Genomic DNA, 19,354 nt, shown 5'->3' with positions numbered 1-19,354 from the left:
TTAAGCAACAGACTCGTTTCAGTGCGAAATATCCAAAGGACTGCTGTTCTGGCACGCCTTCCGAATGGCAGAAATACATCTAAATTGCAGTGCAACCAGCCGATGGGACACACTTTCATTCTATAACGAAGTAACTTATTTGTGGCTAAATCAACCAAACGCGACAAAATTTATCCTCTTATATGTTACACGGACAAATGCCTGATGACTTACCCTCTTGTATGTTACACGGGCAAAAGCCTGATCACTTACCCTCTTATATGTTACACAGACAAATGCCTGATGTCTTACCCTCTTATATGTTACACGGACAAATGCCTGATGACTTACCCTGTTAAATGTTACACGGACAAATGCCTGATGACTTACCCTCTTATATGTTACACGGACAAATGCATGATGACTGTCATGTAATCTTTGTCTGACATTTTAATTATATTTATTATTTCACACCAAACCCAAACCATGCTTCTTTTGATGAGTAGGCCTGTACCTTACACATTTTTGACAGTTGTCACGTCTCCCATTGTAGGTTAGTAGGTCATAAGTTGGGTGGCTCAGTTAGAGTATGACAGGTTGAGTGTCACATGTTCTCGGTACTGGCGCACTATAAGCATGCAGGCAGCACTGTAAACATGAAGCCAGCACTATTATCGTACAGGAAGTGGAACGGATCAGGACAAACTTATGTGACCTGTCAAGGAACAATGGTGAAGATAAGGTAAACTCCTGACAAGGCAGCTTCCAATTGTTTTCCTGCACATTTCTAGCATTTACCAATAATATTCCTGTAAAACATATTAGTAAATTATGTTTATTTCACACGAGCTAGTTTGAAAATGTCAGTCCATTTGTGGATAGTAATTATGCATTACTGAAAAAGTCGGGATAACTTTTTCAAAAGAAAAGTAAATCCAAAATATCTCCCGGGTCAACACAGACAGTTATGTTGACAAACCAGTGCACATCTCCCGGTCAAGGCAGACAGTTATGCTGACAAACCCGTGCACATCTCCCAGTTCAACGCAGAGAGTTATGCTGACAAACCCTCTCACATCGCCAGGATGTTTACAAGGACTTTTGTTCCCCTTTCTAGAAGACAGTATACGTGTTGAAAATGTGGTGTAAAATGTGGTGTAAAATCAAACGGCTTTTCTTCCAGACGACTGTGTGGCCATCACGTGATCATATATTGTCAGTGTGTCGTAAGACTGTAATTATCATTGTTTTGTGGGTGATTTGCAGTGCTATGGCAGTTGTGAATGCTAAATGTCAGCAACTTGGGACGATTGCAGTTGTGAATGCTAAATGCAGCACCCTGAGACGATTGCAGTTGTGAATGCTAAATGTCAGCAACTTGGGACGATTGCAGTTGTGAATGCTAAATGTCAACAACTTGGGACAATTGCAGTTGTGAATGCTAAATGTAGCACCCTGAGACGATTGCAGTTGTGAATGCTAAATGTCAACAACTTGGGACAATTGCAGTTGTGAATGCTAAATGCAGCACCTGAGACGATTGCAGTTGTGAATGCTAAATGTCAGCATTTTGGGACGATTGCAGTTGTGAATGCTAAATGTCAGCAACTTGGGACGATTGCAGTTGTGAATGCTAAATGTCAGCAACTGGGGACGATTGCAGTTGTGAATGCTAAATGTCAGCAACTGGGGACGATTCAAGGAAGTCAATTCTGACTTCAGTCAACACTTAAAATTTCGTCAAAATGTTTGGTTTTTTGGTACTGATGAATTTTCTCAAATCTGTTGGAGCATAACATTTAGTTTTTAGCGTCTTGAAGTAAAGACTAATATCGTTTCAAATTTTAATTTATCAGAAAAACGTTTTAAAGGTTTTCTAAGAAAATTGAATGATATCTTACATTTGTCGGTTGTGTTCTTAAACGATATATTTTATAGCTGCAAATGTCTTATTGGTGGACAGATGGCAACTGTTTTTGGTGGTATGAATTACATGTTACCATTCACTCACATCGACACAAAGGTAAAGAAATGAAACTTCTTTGCTTGCGTCAACTTCATCGGGGCACTGTGCACCAAGACAAAACGTTCACCTAAGCATTTTAAACACATGCCGCTTAGTTTAGTAGGACATGTAATGGCATCGATCGACGAATCACACTGGTATGGCTGCTACATTGCTGTTGTGACGGTATAGTCCATAGTATGGCAGTATTTACGTTTGAATGAAATCGATAGGCTTATGTAACGACGTGGTGGAGACCTCGAAATCAGCAAAACGGCGCACTGAGTAAAGAGATACGTTAGTGCTTATTTTTACTATTTATAGACTCGACGGTGGAAAAAGTACTAGTGCTTCTGAGGTTTCTTTGAGTTACGTTTTCCTGTATTCAATCATATGTTTTAGAGAAAAAACACTGTGATCAAACTGATAACAAAATATTAAAGCCCACAATAAACTTCAAACTTTTGGCCGTATTTAATTCAATAATTAAAATTTTAAAGAAATTTAAGTGGTCTGTCTACCGACACTTACTTCATTTTTCCTTTATTTCACCTGTCCAAAATTTGAAGAAAACGCATTTTTTTCTCGATGCGCGAGCTACATTCGTTCTAATTGTGCCGTGATGGTCTCCTTTATTCACCAACAAATAATATAATACGATGTCAGACTTACTTCCTGCTGAATGATTTATTTATTCATTTCATTGGTGTTTTACGCCGTACCCAATAATATTTCCAAGAATAAGAATACGACGGTGGCCAGCATTATGGTGGGTGGAAACCGGGCAGAGCCCGGGGAAACCCACGACTATCCGCAGGTTTCCTGCTGAATGAAATCCTACTTGTTAGCACACAGTTCTGGCATACTGAGTGCAGTATATACTGGAAGGAATAAAACAGATCTCAGATCTTATGGTGCGTGTGAGTTCCTTGATTACATTCCCTGACCGGGTGTACCTGTATATAAGAAAATGAGTCGTGAAATACTAAATCTCTTCTGACAAATGATTAAATGGAATTCGTTCCCCTCGCAGACACATTTATTCAGGTCTGTCACCGACAAAAAAATAAGTAAATAAATAAAACATAATTTGTGTTTAGACTTCGGTCACATTGACATCGATCTCTCCCAGTCTTCATGCCAAAGGCTGTTTGGTGAAGCAAGTTTCCCACTTAAGCAAATTAAACAGCTGTCACTTAAGTTGATTGGATATATGAAAACGTTGATTCGCAAAGCCGTGTTGCCGGGCTGCCTTTTTTTTTAACAGTCAAACGACAACTGATGTTTACTCGATTTGTTTGTTTTACGTGAATACCAAAAAGGCTAACTCCAACGGATAACGATATCACATGCACACAGACTGAGTCCGCGTGCCTCTTAGAGTCCCCTTCAGATATACCCTGCAACGTCAAACGTGGAATAAAGGCAGGAAGATTTCGATGTCGCACACGTCTCGCGTGTCGATTACAAATTCCTTTGGGCACAGTCAAGAAACTTAAGCTTGCCTTTAAAAGCTTTATTAGGCTGTGTTTGCCTGCAAACAATGTTTTAGTGATACAGGTAATAGTGATGCTGTCCATACAGATTCTGTCGTAACACACGATTACACCTGATGACCCAGTGCATGACTGTCTGATCGGTGTACTTCGTTTTCACTCTCAATCGCGAAGCCTTAGACCTTGCACCATCGTAAAAAATATTTAGACACATTTCAGATCAGAGTCATTTGTTTTATCTTCAGTCGTCATGCAGCAGTTAAATACCCCTGAGATCGCTGGTCATGTTCCCAGCTTAGCTTCCATATTAACCGCTTTGAATCGTTACATTCACTAACGTGAAATGGTGTTCTGGACCCGGTTGTTCAAAGTTGTACTGGGTATTAACATATAATCCCATTAGTTTTGTATAAGAAGAAAACTGCTAATATGAATTAAGCCGGACTTAACGTTTAACACACATTTAAACAGCCGTGCTCAGTTGGATGTGCCCTCCTCGAAGTGGCAAGGCTGTACCCATAGCAAACAGGATTTCCTTGATCTTGATGCTATTATGAATTTATACCACCATTTTATCCATGACATTCCCTGCCGTCGCAATCAACACTCGTGTTGCTTCCGAACGTTGCACAATTTCATTTCCTAATCATCAGACTGCGTTGCTACGCTGCACTCGGCTGCTCGTGCCGAACTGAAGATAATTTCTTTATTTTTCACTCTTAGTGCTTCTGTTAATCAACAAAATAAGGATTAAATATAAAACAATAGAATAATTTGCCTATCGCCTCTTTATTATTGTACGTCTCCTTGGTTTTATTCACAAACTTCTCTCTCCCCCCCCCCCCCTCCCACCTCAAATGGCGCTAGAAGACGTTCGACTGGTGTCGATGCGACAGTAATATACGTGTCAATTGTGATATTATTGTATTCATTGTTCACAAATACTTAGCTTATATCAGCTTAAAGTTAGTTGAGAAGTAAAGAAGTAGTTGTACCGTGCGGCTTTGACACGTTTGGGGACAGCAGACCCAAAAGAATGGAGTTCTATGTTAGCAAAGGGAAGAACACGGATTAGGATACAAAGCTGGAAACAATCCAACAGGGTCAAAAACTGGACAGAGGTCGAAGTCGCCCGTCGTCCATCACTGGACACAGCCAACTCGAAAAGCTGAAAATGACTTAAAGGCGTGTTAAATTCTCCAGGGGCAGTTTCTGCATTATTATTGCATTATTATTGCAGAATGGCAAAAATTAATCGAATACATGAATAGATCTGCCCGTCTTGAACCCCCTGAGCCTTCTCTTTTGATTGGCTTGCATTGGATACAAATATGTTTGCTATGATCATCAAATTTCGTTTTCTTTTATCATTTTAAAACTGAAATGAGAACGAGGTATTGATATCTTTAATCACTGCCTTTGCACAATTAAGAACTCTTGTATTGCAACATTCAAAACAATTAGTAGACCAAATAATATAAAAGTATGGACGTCTTTGCAAGAAGTTTTGCAGTGTTTACAAAGTTTTACGTACCATATGTTTCCGCTTGGATTTGAGAGTAAGTTAAGAATTCGACGAATATCGAAATGTTATTTCGGCCAATAACTTGGGTTAGTTCTTGTACAAAAAAAGAGTATATCGTTAACCGCTTTGTTTACAAGGATAGATCGATTTTGGCCCACATGCCAGAGGGGGATTCGATCCACGATAGCAGTGAAAAATGGATGTGTACAGTTTGCAGAAAAAAAGTCTCCAGCAAATAATCGAAGGCCACTCGACAAACACGAGTCTTGCTGATGATTTCAATCCATATTCTGCTTGCAAACATGGACTGGTAATTACAACAAGCAATTGTCTTTTGTGCTGATAGGGTGCTTTGCTGACAAAGGAGACTCCATTTTTTATATATCATTTCTAATGTGAAATATATCAAGAGTTGCTTCAAATAAAAATAATTCAAATAGTGCGAATTGATTGAACTGTGTCAGTACATAAAGTTTATATTTTTTTTCTTGCCTTCAACTAATTTCAAGAATTCACACTCAGATAACAACAAAGATTTAATATCTATGCAAACAGTGTTAGATCTACAACGAAAACATCCCGGGGCTGTTTACAAGCGAAATCATTCTGTCCTGTGGAACAAAGATGAATCTCTGATCTGAAGATATAATATCACTGGCTAAAGGGAATATATCGACATATAGAGGGGTATAAAGGGTGTTTCCACTTCATTTGTTATGATTCCATGCATTATTCCTTGTTTTCTCACCTTGTTTTCTCACCTTGTTTTCTCACCATGGGTTTGTATATGTTCCACATAATGTCCTCATGCAATCACAAACTTTTATTTGTGTTTTAAGATAAGACTTGCACGTGTAGTTCCTAAGTCTTTCACTCATTTTTTCAACGTGTGGAATAGGTCAACATGCCATTGAGGAGACAACAACACCATCCTGTTAACGGATTCCGCGAACAGTCGAATGTTGATTGAATGTTTACAGTGCTGTGCCGCGGAAAGGGTTAATGACTCCACCAGCCATATAACTGTGCCTGGGAAGGGGTTAATGACTCCACCAGCCATATAACTGTGAAAAATGCATCTGTTAGAGAGTATAGAAACAAAACCGAAGGGGAAATGATCGAAGATCTCTTAGCAAACATGGATCAACGTGGATGATTTCGATCTATATTCGCATAAAAGGCCCAATAATTATAGCAAACAATTAAATAATTATACTGGTCGTACAAGTTTTCTGCAAATAGTTTTTCTGTATTGTTCGTTTATCATGTAAAATACAACAACTCTTCAGAAGCGTGTATAGACGGAAGTAGTGCGATATTTTACATTATGCATTACCATCATAAAAACTGATCAGTTCTTCTTTTTCTTTCTCACATTTCAACATTTCCCATCCAAATGATAACCCGGCGCTAATGTCTTTGTTAACAGTATTTTGGGGAACTTCAGCGTAGAACCACAAGTATTTGTTTCCAATCGAAATGTTTAGATCACTTTTATAACACTGGGGCTGTGGTTACATGAGATAAACTGTTTGTCACAACATCGGTTTGAACCTCAAAGTTTTCTCACTTTCTTCGTCATGCTTATTGCATTCGCAAACTTTCATTTCAGTCAGGAGAAGATGGCCGTTTATGCACATGTTATTCTAAGAATTGAACTTTTAACGCTTATCGAAATAGGCTTCCGGACAGCCTGTCCTTGAGAAACAATATCTCAGAGTTGTTAATAGAGTCCGAAAGCAGTCTATATTATTGACCTATATTGATTCCCTTGGCCCAACCAGATACGAAGAATAATCCACGCGCAATGTCTGAGAAACATCGATTTTTCCGAGGGTGGGAAAACAAAACCATGAAGCAAATAATCAAAGTTCAAAGAACAAGTGTCTTGTCGAAAACTCCGATCTGTATTCAGCGTGTTTGTATGCCTTTGTGATTATAACGAACAGGAAGCTGTTCGTGTCCGAGAGTTTAAGACGCTTGCCTACCAATGGCACACAAGTTGTGGTTTCACAATCGGCCTTGCGCGGACAAATTCTATATTCCACAGGGCCTTGGTGACAGTAGCAGGTCAGGTTTAACCCCACCAAGTAAAACAGACCGCCATCGCCCAAGGAAAGAATTCTGGAATGTGATGTAAAAGAATGATTACATGAAGTGACACTAGTATATCGACACCTCTGTAGCAAGTTGTTTGGTTGTCATTGATGGAGCACATCTTTGGTGACTAAAATTTGTGCCATTTCTGCTGACCTCAAAAGTTCAAAGTGTGGCATATGCTACAACACGATACTACGGACCGCCAACTTACACGCACAAGGAACACCTGTTAGAGAATATCAGTGGGCGTGCTTTGGTCCAGGCAGTATTCTGCGACCGAAACGTTTTCCTTTCACGGTAACGACTGTAGACTGGCATCAATGACATGTAGATCAAACGATCGAGACGCTTAATAAACACTTTACAAACCTCATGCCAGATTACGTTCAAAGTTTGCCGAAGTTTGCCATATACATGACGCTCGAGTAAATTAAAGCTGACATTTGCCATAGTTGACTAAGGCCATCCTTTCGTTTTAGTCAGAATGTATTACTCGAAAACGCCTCGTACGAGTGTGAAGTTACTGGCAAGCCACAGTCTAGTCCGTCGAGCCGAAGTGCTTGTCGACACAAACACAAGGGACAAAGAGAAAAGCTTGACAGAAGTGTCAAAAAAGGCGGTATTGTGAGAGAGTAGACCAACAGAAACCAGATGACAACTAATCGAAGCTCAGTCCATCAAGTGGCCATTTTGTAAAACGATTTCCGATCCGCGACCGACGAGAAAGTATTGTAAGTATGGGCGTGAGGAGCGGTAGAAGAAAGGCTGTAGAACTGAGCAAGAAGGTACAAATACAATCCAAGATTTAATAACTGAATTTGCATACAAAAGACGAACCCAAAAATAATAAAGTCTTCATGTGTGAAATATTAATGCCGACGTCAGAATGCTAATGCCGACGTCAGAATGCCAATGCCGACGTCAAAATGCCAATGCCGACGTCAGAATGCCAATGACGACGTCAGAATGCCAATGCCGACGTCAGTATGCCAATGCCGACGTCAGAATGCTAATGCCGACGTCAGAATGCTAATGCCGACGTCAGAATGCTAATGCCGACGTCAGAATGCCAATGCCGACGTCAGAATGCTAATGCCGACGTCAGAATGCCAATGCCGACGTCAGAATGCTAATGTGTATCCCAAAATGTTAATGTGAACTACTTTAGAACGTTAGTGCTGCTTTGCTTTAACAAGTTTTCTCCGACTTAATCCCACTCTAGTATTAACCATCATTACAGTGCTGACACCGATTTCAAAATATTACTGTTCTTCATAAAGAGAAGGTTATTGCCTCTGTTAATGCGGGCTGTGGGGTGTTAATTTCACAAATATAATGTTTTGTCTATAAGTTTTAATTCTGGCTTTGAAAACCAAATATGTAATGTGATTGCAAACAGAAGTGTTTTAATTCCGCATTTATTATGTTAATGACGACAAATTTAGAATTCCAACACCTAACTGAGCATGTAGATGCCAGCTCAGAACCTGCCTGTTTACAGTGTCACTTACAGATTGCTGATGTACCTAATACAATGGCTGTGCTTTGTGGCCTAGGTGAGGCTTGGCTCAGTGTATGATGAATTTTCAATGACGTTTTCTTCACATTGCGTTTGTTGGGAAATGAGTTGTAAGATACTCAGATTTGTCGTTCGTATTTGGTCTATCTCGACTCAATGTCATTTGCTGAATTTGTTCCTAACGGATACCAAAATGCGGTGGTAAGTAAAGCAATCGCATATGATCGCCATAATGATGTCATTCGCGATAAGATGGCACAAAATGAAAACCAGTCCAAAACGAGTGACATGAAAACTATGAAAAAAAGTAGTAGAAAATCGCTTTGATAACATCACACAGGTCATCATCTCATCAATAGGACATCTTTTCCACTTTTGTTCGATACTTTGGCAGCCCACACCAGTAAATTAGCAAACTAACTTCGCGGGAATTCATGTTGACTATCTCAATATTTAGACCTAAATTAGGTCATCCTCAGGAAAATTTCTACGGAGTTACTTTGTTTTTTAATTTAAATAAACTGTTCAGTGGGTCGACCAGATTATGACATCCCAGTTCTAACACAAGATGCAGTCGCAGTGATATAAAAGAAAAAAGTGAAAGTAGAGTAGAATTTTAAAAACATATCTTGTTATAAAATTCGGTAACATAGCGCCAGCAAGACGTTTGCTATGTCTGTATCACAGCCTTTTACACTAAGAATTCTTCCAAGGAACACTAGCGGTAAACGTGTAAAATTCGACCAAAATATAAGATGTAGGATGAACGCGCTTGATATTTGCGAAACAAATATTAGCATAAACTTACCTTCAGCTGTATTTGAAATTTGAATCCAATGGTAAATCCAAATGTGGAATGACACAGTGCCGTATCAGGCAGGTATAATCTGTTATAATCTGCTGTAATCCACGACACACACACGCACTGATAAGTCAGTAGTCCTCAGATAATCCCTTTGGTTCCTGGGTAAGGAGTTATACCCACGAATAAATCATGAAGTCTTCTCAAACACAGGTTAGCTTTGTAATAGATCGTACAACCAGTAAGCAAAACAACCGTTATCTCTGGTAGTCGAAGTCTTAAAAAAAGAGAAAACAAGATCAATAAGTTAGCAAAGGAGCAACAGCTTGGGCATTATATTCTTCGTGATATTATTTGTGTGAAAAGCTTATTTTAGTCGTTGTATAGATTATAAAAACCAATATATATTTAGTGTCTTATTTCCGAACTGATTTTGTTGTTCAAGTGCCATTTGTTAAAAATGCACAACTGCCAGTTCAACCGGATCGTGCGAAGCAACTGTCTGAAATGGCACCTCTTCTGCAGGGTGCGAATTCAAACCATTTGTAAATTTCATCTCAAATCTAATTTTAATTTTACTCCAAACTCTCCAAGAAATAAATAGGAAAATACATCCCACAAAAAACGCTTTATTTACACATGTTGAAGTGTATGTGTTTGATTCGCCGTTGGTGAAATCAGTCAATAAAATATATTATATAGACAGGACACGTTCGTGCGATCAACTTTAAGCCAAAGTCGCGATATCATTTTTGGAATAACCAGCATCCTAGCGACTGGAGTATGACTCCAGTGGAGTCGCTCTGTTATCTGGCGTATACGAGTACTTAGGACCTATCATAATGGCTGGATTGAGTTGGGTTGGATGACAAGCTCTCGTGCATGCAGGGCCTAATACCTAAAGCGATTCGCGTTTGCGGATGATCAGGTTCTCCCTCTCTCTATCCCTCTTTCTCTGTTATGTTGACGAGTTTAGTCTTAAGATCGTGACCGGTTCACACAAGTCCGTTAACATGGAAACTAGTTCTTAGGCAATGCTTGTAGATGAGGAATATTTCGTAATATAATGGTCTGTATGAAGGTAAACACCTGCCTCTGCATATGTAGCCAAAGCGATATTTTATAAAGAAGAGTAACCCAAGGAAACACTGAAGTTAAAAACTTCTCTGAGCATACAGTGTCTGATTAGCGAACTGCACTCCCAAAAAAATGTTTGTATTATTTTTCTGGATGGTTTTTGTTTAAGGCCATACCTAACCGGCATGTCACCAGTTATACTGTTTAACTTCTACATATGTAGGCCTACTGTTGGGCCTCTGGAACATTGTGGTTACCGTGCCAGATCAGCATGACGACCCAGTCGCCTCTCACTAATGCGATCGCTGTGAGTTCAAGTCCAGCTCTTGCAGGATTTTTCTCCGACTGTAGATGTATGTGTGGAGGCCTGCGATCTACCTGAAAGTGGTCGTGGGTTTCCCCAGGATTGTTTTCTAACCATAATGCTGGTAGGCTTCGTACAAGAGAAGTATTTTTGAGTGCGGCGTAAATCACCAATGAAATAGGTGAATAAATACATAGATGTTGGTGGAAGTCAGGTAGTCTCCGACGCCCACAGAGAGGAATACCCTCTACCTATTAGATCCACCAAGGCCTCGTCAACTGTGGACGATGAAAAGAAGGAAAATTCTATGTCCGAAATTTCCACTGAATCCGCGTCTCGAGTAACAAAGCAATTGAAAGGCAAAAAAACTGAACCATTCTGTCACGTAACTGCATCTCGATGGAAATTGACTTTTGAAGACAGTGTTTGAAATGTCTGTATCTTACAGGTTTGAAGCAATCATCGTGAAAAAATTGACGAATTAACAAAACATTACTGAGAGGTACGTGCAATTTAAAGTTTATCTTACTTGGAAGTCTTCACTTTGCATCTAGATTTTCATCAGTAACGCATTCCGTATCCTCAGGATGCCTGGAACAATATCGTATCCTGCGGTTTTCAACGTCGCCTATGAACAGTTACACTAACCTCTAGCCCGTTTGCTGCACTATTGAAGTTGTCCAAGCCGTGTCCGACCCAAGGTAAAACCACATGAAGTCTTGTTTTTACCTACGCCCAGTTAAGCGGTGAAGTGTTTGATGTCCACCGATCGATAGCTAGGCTTTTGTCGCTCGAGTCGCCACTTAGCAGCACCTTCGGAGACATCGATATTGGTCTGTGTGCCACCCATCGAGAAAAAAAAACAGGAGGATAGAAAAGAGGAATCGGTTCTAGGATCGATGGGGGAACCACAAGGTGAGGTGTTGGCTCTGAAGAACGATTGGCGTGTTGGCAGCTGCCTACCTGTTTATATGTAAATAGCCTGTCTTAGATCATCTCAAAGGAAGATATTTTCTGAGCTTTATCAAAGATGATTGACTCCGCGCATGAACTCAATCAAAAGCATTCTGAGGACAATGTGATGGGACAATTTGTGCCGCTAATGAACTTCAAGGTTTTCCCGACTTGAGGCGAGCACATAAACCACTCAGAATGGATAATTTGTGCGATAAACATATGTTATGTTATGTTCAGTTATGCATAGCACAAGAATTGCTGGGTCACTGAACTTGCAATATTGCTGATAAAGCCGAAACATAACCACATGTAGCTCGAAACTGGAATCACGCGGAGTATTGTTTCACCCGATACTATATCAAGCCACAAATTGTTAATAGCCACGCTATTGCTTATTTATCTAATTATTTATTTAATTATTTGATTGATGTTTTACGCCGTACTCAAGGATATTAAAATAAATGACTTAAAGTATTTAGTGCTAACGCGTCCTAGATTCTCAGGGAGTGAGTGAGAATGCATAAGAACGCTAAGTGGGCAGACAGATGAACAAGATAGAACGTGCGGGGTAAAAAACAATCTGCTTGAGCACAAATACCTGTGACGTGAAGTATGATGTGTACCAAGTGAAAGGACAATGAAGTACACAGATTGGAGACAAGATGCGTCGCCTAGAGTCATATAAATATATGATAAATATATGTCATATATATATACGTTTATAAATATTATAAACGAGGATAAAGGCTTTCATGTAACACAGACTTGGGAGCGTTTTGTTAAGGAGGATGAGAGCTTTCTTGTTACACAAACTTGGGAGAGTTTTGTTGTGGAAATGAAGAGCATTCCTATAACACAAAATTGGGGTTGCTTTGTTGAGGACATGAAGAGCTTCCCTGTAACACAAACTTGGGGCTGTTTTGTTAAAGACAAGAAGAGTTTCCTTGTAGCACAAACTTGGGAGTGTTTTGTTAAAGATATGAAGAGCTTTCTTGTAACACAAACTTGAGAATGTTTTGCTAAGAACGTGAAGAGATTTCCTGTAACCCAAACTTGGGCATGTTTTGTTAAGGGCATGAAGAGCTTCTCTGTAACACAAACTTGGGGCTGTTTTGTTATGGACATGAAAGTCTTTCTTGTAAAACAAACTTGGGCCTGTTTTGTTAAGGACATGAAGAGCTTCCATGTAACACAAACATGGTGCTGTTTTGTTCAGGACGTGAAGAGCTTCCCTGTTACATAAACTTGGGGCTGTTTTGTTAAGGATATGAAAAGATTTCTTGTAACACAAACTTGGGGCTGTTTTGTTAAGGACAGGAAGAGCTTTCTTGTAACACAAACTTGGTGCTGTTTTGTTAAGGGCATGAAGAGCTTGCCTGTAGCACAAACTTGGGGCTGTTTTGTTAAGGACGTGAAGAGCTTCCCTGTAACACAAACTTGGGCATGTTTTGTTAAGGACGTGAAGAGCTTCCCTGTAGCACAAACTTGGTGCAGTTTTGTTAAGGACGTGAAGAGCTTCCCTGTAACACAAACCTGGGGCTGTTTTGTTAAGGACGTGAAGAGCTTCCCTGTAACACAAACTTGGGCATGTTTTGTTAAGGACGTGAAGAGCTTCCCTGTAACACAAACTTGGGGCTGTTTTGTTAAGGACGTGAAGAGCTTCCCTGTAACACAAACTTGGGCATGTTTTGTTAAGGACGTGAAGAGCTTCCCTGTAACACAAACTTGGGGCTGTTTTGTTATGGACATGAAGAGCTTCCCTGTAGCACAAACTTGGGGCTGTTTTGTTAAGAACGTGAAGAGCTTCCCTGTAACTCAAATGTGGGGCTGTTTTGTTAAGGACATAAAGATCTTCCCTGTAACACAAACTTGGGCATGTTTTGTTAAGGACGTGAAGAGCTTCCCTGTAACACAAACTTGGGGCTGTTTTGTTATGGACATGAAGAGCTTCCCTGTAGCACAAACTTGGGGCTGTTTTGTTAAGAACGTGAAGAGCTTCCCTGTAACTCAAATGTGGGGCTGTTTTGTTAAGGACATAAAGATCTTCCCTGTAACACAAACTTGGGGCTGTTTTGTTAAGGACGTGAAGAGCTTCCCTGTAACTCAAATTGGGGGCTGTTTTGTTAAGGACGTGAAGAGCTTCCCTGTAACACAAATTTGGGGCTGTTTTGTTAAGGAGGATGAGACCTTGCAGAACTAAAATGTTTTTGATAAAAGCTCGCCAAGTTACCGGGAACACCAAACTGTATCGGGTTTGTTACGACTTTAAGCCAAACCTACCAAAGCTGGAAGGTAAAAGATAAATATCAATATATATGCTGTAAAAAAATAAACTTTAAGTGTTAAAATGTCATACGCTTTTATTTCCGCCTGTATCAGATTTGCTTAAGCACGATAATATCCAGAACCAACCGTGTACTTTTTCTATATCTTGGTTATCAGACAGCAGATGTTAACTTGTTTTTCGTGTTAACTGTCAGTTTCTCGCTAGCGACAGTTGCACCATGCCGGCTACGATCACTACGTGTTAATCAACCACGACTAACGTCCCAGTGGGGTAGCAGCTTAGATTACCGTACTGCCGTAGTATTATGTGCATATTGATTCACGCATACTCCGTACATCCTCTGCAGAACTACGGTGCGCGGAGTAGAACGTGATATATTGCACAATAGCATGAGTTAATCGTGTTGACCAGAGCCCATAAGTACAGCAACGCGATAATAGAGCATAGCATTCGCTTAAGGGCTCGTAGGTCGATGCCAGTTTATCTGTTGTCTTAGTTTGGTAACTCTCCCAACAACAGCTCTTTGCACATATGGTTTTACCATTCCTATGTATAATCTGCGTGATTTTGTTCGTCAGTGGGAATTGTTACTTCATACTATTTATCAGAAGTCGATACTAGATGATATTTCAAGGGTTTGCGCCCGCCATACATGTTTTGTAAGAATTTAAATCAATCTAAATTGGAAATAAAACAAAACCTGTTCTGTGCTAAATTTTATGAACGAAGAAATATACTCTCATAAAACTTCTCACATTTTGACTGCAAGAGATTCACTAATTGCCAGTAAGTTTAACTGTAGGTGATTTGGAATTCAGTGAGAAAATTACCATGTCTCATATTGCAATTGTTTTGCAGGGCGTCGCAATTGTTCTTTATATTCCATTCCTTTTTCTGCTGTTTCATTTTTTTTTATTCATTTTATGGGGGTAAGCGGGAACTTATTTTTTAATACAACGCAAAAATAAAATAAAAGACTTGATCATCGATTGCCTTTTCCCATCCTATCCCTAAATTGGCAGGGGGCTTTATGGTGTTGCTAAAACGTTAAATCAGCCCACAAGATGTGGATTTTGGTAAACGTTTGTTTAGGAACTGTTTACTTATTATTTGGGACTCCCTGGGACTCCCTGGGACTCTCGCAGACTCCCCACGGCGAAGAAGTCTTGGGGCAATTATTGGAAAGGCCGTAGTCAGTATTGTTACTGTTGCAGAACTTCCTAAGGCAATTGATTAAGCAAAAAATAAAACAATGTTATAAAATAGTATCAAAGGTTTTCCCAGCAAATGGCCTCATTTTGCAGCCTTAGCCATGTGTATGATGGGTTAATAGTTATTTCTCTTCTTATTCATTTTTTATTTCATTGTTGCTTGACGCCATATTGAAGATTTGTTTTCCCATATACAAAGTTTCTGATTGGAGGGAATCGGAGTGCACGTAGTAAACCACTGACCTTTGTCAAGTTACTGGCAAGGTTACTTGACAAATTTTTGTTATGGTCTTATTAAAGCAATCAAAGCACAACTAACGTGCATATCTTGACTGTGGACATTCTGTATATTAGCATGGTACACGGTTTTTTTCTACTGAGTTTACTCGTAACTAGAACATGCCTTGCCTGTTTCCAACATCACGGAAGAGTGTTTAATACTTCGCTTTGCATGTTTCTTTCCTAGATTCGTACTTTATATACTCTCTCAATTCTTTTGTGGTTTGTGTTGAACGCCGTTTTGGGAAATGACCTTGCAATTATTGGTATTTGAATGTGTGTATCGACACATACATATATATTTAGTCTATGGTCGTTGACTGTCAGATGTGCTCTCAAACGTCCTACACATGCATCGCTGTCAATTGCAGATCAATGCTTATACAAATCGGTTAAATACTGGCATATGAAATAAATCCGGCTGTATGTTGTTCCTCTCATCTGCATCAATAATAACCTAACGACGCCACGCAAGCCACTCTAACGACACCCCTATTAACGAGCGGGCTCACATTTGAACCGTTACAACAATCCCCTTTTAGAGGATCGGCGATAGACAAATACTTTCTGTTTATTTTCAATTTCTCCATCAGATAGACGGATATGAAACCTGTGACGAGCCATTATCGGAACATGGGCAGTGTTACACGTTTTTCAGCTCTAGATAACATGATAGTCCCGACAAGATTTGAGAAAGCTAAACAATGAATTCTACAAGCGGCAATAAACATATCGCTAATACGTCTGTGGGGTTTGGTGGGGTGAGCTAAATTTATTCTCAACCAACCAGAAGATCTTTTGGTACCATGGAAAAATAAAGTTATTATGTGTCTCTATACACGTTTTCGAATTAATTCCGATACATAGCCCACATTTTGTTAAATTGGGATTCTCTTCCCGAAGTTACTGAAATATACGTCTCTACACTGAAGTATTCGGACATACTTTTTATTAAATACGAAACACATGTGTGTTCATATTTTGCTTTGTTATTTTTATTTTGGTCTTGTAGTTCCAGGGGCTTTGGTGAGAGTAAGCTACCCACGAGGTTCGTGCACACGTTGGCGTGAACTAATGTTCGTCGGAGACCATTGCTTCCCAGCAATACAGTGGAAGGGTTCTCATTAAATTGTTATAGATGGATGGTTTACTCCAGACATTCAAATTTAAAACTGCCTGCGCCGTCATATATGTGAGCAATTGTGGCGTTCAAAAACAATATGTTCGATGTAGGGCGATGAACACAAAGGGAATTAATACCCTATAATTTTGAAAAGAGTGTGTGAAAAAAAGGACGAAAAATATCTCATTGCTTACCAGACATAATGTTAATGAACATGTCACACGGTACGTGGAAATATCTGCATGATTGTGAGTTTCCCCTGGGCTCTGCCCGGCTTCCTCCCACCATAATGCAGGCCACTGTCGTATAAGTGAAATATTCTTGAGTTCGGCATAATACTCTAATCAAATAAATACGTCAGTCTTGTTACACGTTTGATGCTGAGCGTTCAAACATGGCTTGGTGCCAGTTCTCAGAGCCGATGTAGTGCTCAGTCTAGTTCACACGGTGCGATTTGTCGCATCGATTCATCGAATTTGACAAGTCGTATGTAAACAGGCTATGCGCTGTTTTATATATTTTTAGCGTTGAACAACCGCACCGTATGAGCATGGCTGATAAAACAGATTCCTTCTATTTTCCATCATCTGAATGAATTCTACAAATAACGTCTCTGCCTCATCATATGATCTCTTGAGATAATGACGATGATAAAGCGTTTCGTGCATTTGGCCAAATGCATCCGAGAACCCATTTTATTTATTTATTTATTTACTTAACTGATGTTTTACGCCGCAGTCAAGAACATTTTACTCATACGACAGCGGCCAACATTATGGTGGAAAGAAACCGAACAGAGCTGGGAGGTAGTGGTGGTTGGTGTGAATGAGGGACCCACGACCACACGGGCGTAGGGCCGTAGAGGAAGAAAGCATGAGCTGGATTTGAACCCACAGCGCATTGGTGAGAGGCTTCTATGTCACTGTGTAGTGCTGGTGCGTGAACCACCTCGACCACAGAGGCCCCTAACAGAATATGTAGTGAGTTGTGTCAAAAAATGAGGTCATTATGTTTATGTATTTGATTGGTGCTTCATGCTCTTCTAAACAATATCTCAAGGTGGAACAAGGTTATTGGACAAACGGAATCCTGTAAGGCCTTAAAAGACGAAAAAAATGGTAGCTGATAAGCGTGAGGTAAAATGTATCGGCTAAGCCAACGTACGCTGAAATGGAGAGCCTGTGCATGGTATTATTGTTTTAAACATGTGTGTCATGTCGTACCGATCGACAGTATCCTACATACACGGTTATAACATTGTTTGATTCACTCACCATACAGATCACTGTATAAAATGTAGGTCTAAGACGATCCTTTATGCTAGATTAAATGCTTTATTTGTGTGTGTCTTTACCTCTGAGATACTGATTTGCATAATTAATACTAGAATCTACAAGACAAAAGTGATACAGAGGCTTGTAGATACAGAAACCATTAAATGTTGCCCATGGAAATAGTTTGATTTATCTTTTTAGAATATTTTTCAACCTACAGTAAAATGCATTTGGAGCTTTACATTCTCCAGTGGCCTTTTCTTACCATACTGGGACCGATGATATGGCTTCAGCTTATTACTACTTGACACACGTACATTACTATATTTCATTCTTCAAAATCTATTTTCCTGGAAGGTATTTAATGACCTTTCTTCTGGTAAATAGTTTTCTTTATAGTGTTTTTCTGTAAGGCTGACAAGCCCTTAGTTCACAGGAGGAACATGGTTTTCTAAGAAAAGCTATTATCAGGGTAATGGTGGCAAGAATCTGTTGACGGCATATTTTTGGCTGGCATTACTTGCATTTCGCTGGGGACCGCTGATCTTCAACCATTAAGACCTATACTCCAAAAATATATAAATGCACCAAGCAATTTTATATCGTTTTCTATAAGTACTAAATAACGTGGTAACGCAACAACGTTAGGATCTGTTATGGTCTGTAATCACAGTTCTCGGCACTCAGTACCGACTCTGTACATCGTTAGCATCGGGAAGAACGTGAACTGTGATCACCGACACCGGCAACTGTGTTCATTATTGCCCTAAAATGTGAAAATCTGGTGGAAATTGAAGCTACAATTGATAATGACTACCTACCCTAATTGTTGAGTTAACACATTATTTAATTCTGAGAGAAAACAACATAAGATTGCTTTGCGCGTTTATAGTTTGGTTGAGTGTATGTCTCATGGGGAAAAGTGAGCTATTAACTTGCCACTTCCCTAAAATATTTTGGTTATTGAACTTTGAATAATAGTAAACTACGATTTTCACCACCCATAAAAATTGTGTCAATCGTGTTATGGAAATTTCTCTATTTGCTGTTTGAGGTCATATATACTCAGGAATTTTTTTTCTTATACATCCAGTCAGGTTTGTGTGAAGTATTAGGTTAAAGGTAAACAGGACGCTATAATATGAATTTTAAGTCAGATGACGGCCTCCGTGGCCGAGTGTTTATTACCCCCGCACGGCGAAATGATCCAGAAGCCTCGAACGCATGGAGTCGGTGTGAGTTCAAGTCCAGCGCATGCTGGTTTCCTCTCCGGCCGTACGTGGGAGGATCTCTCCAATTTCATCCAATGATGATGCTGGCTGCCGACGTAAAAGTAAAGTACTTTTGACTTCGGCATAAAATACCAATCAAATAAATACATAAATATATGTCAGATGAAAGACCATTAAAAAAACT

At 39.7% G+C, this 19,354-nt stretch overlaps 2 protein-coding genes across 2 annotated transcripts in view; both read right to left on the bottom strand.

Moving 5' to 3' along the window:
- The window catches only part of LOC135462990 (potassium voltage-gated channel subfamily H member 7-like), a 244,622-nt gene extending 235,087 nt beyond the window's left edge, over window positions 1-9,535 (bottom strand). Inside the window, exon 1 of the mRNA XM_064740315.1 lies at window positions 9,433-9,535. The gene's annotated coding sequence lies outside the window, so the exon portion shown is untranslated. The remainder of the gene's footprint in view (window positions 1-9,432) is intronic.
- LOC135462989 (uncharacterized) overlaps window positions 1-19,354 on the bottom strand; it is a 92,208-nt gene that overhangs the window by 71,327 nt on the left and 1,527 nt on the right. The window contains exon 2 of the mRNA XM_064740314.1: window positions 12,530-13,908. Within this exon, the coding sequence (XP_064596384.1) occupies window positions 12,530-13,908 (1,379 nt within the window). The remainder of the gene's footprint in view (window positions 1-12,529; window positions 13,909-19,354) is intronic.

The sequence above is a fragment of the Liolophura sinensis genome, chromosome 2 (assembly GCF_032854445.1).
Source record: "Liolophura sinensis isolate JHLJ2023 chromosome 2, CUHK_Ljap_v2, whole genome shotgun sequence".
NCBI classification, from domain to species: domain Eukaryota; kingdom Metazoa; phylum Mollusca; class Polyplacophora; order Chitonida; family Chitonidae; genus Liolophura; species Liolophura sinensis.
The sequence above is the reverse complement of the archived record's forward strand: the minus strand, read 5'-3'. Positions and strand labels throughout refer to the sequence as shown.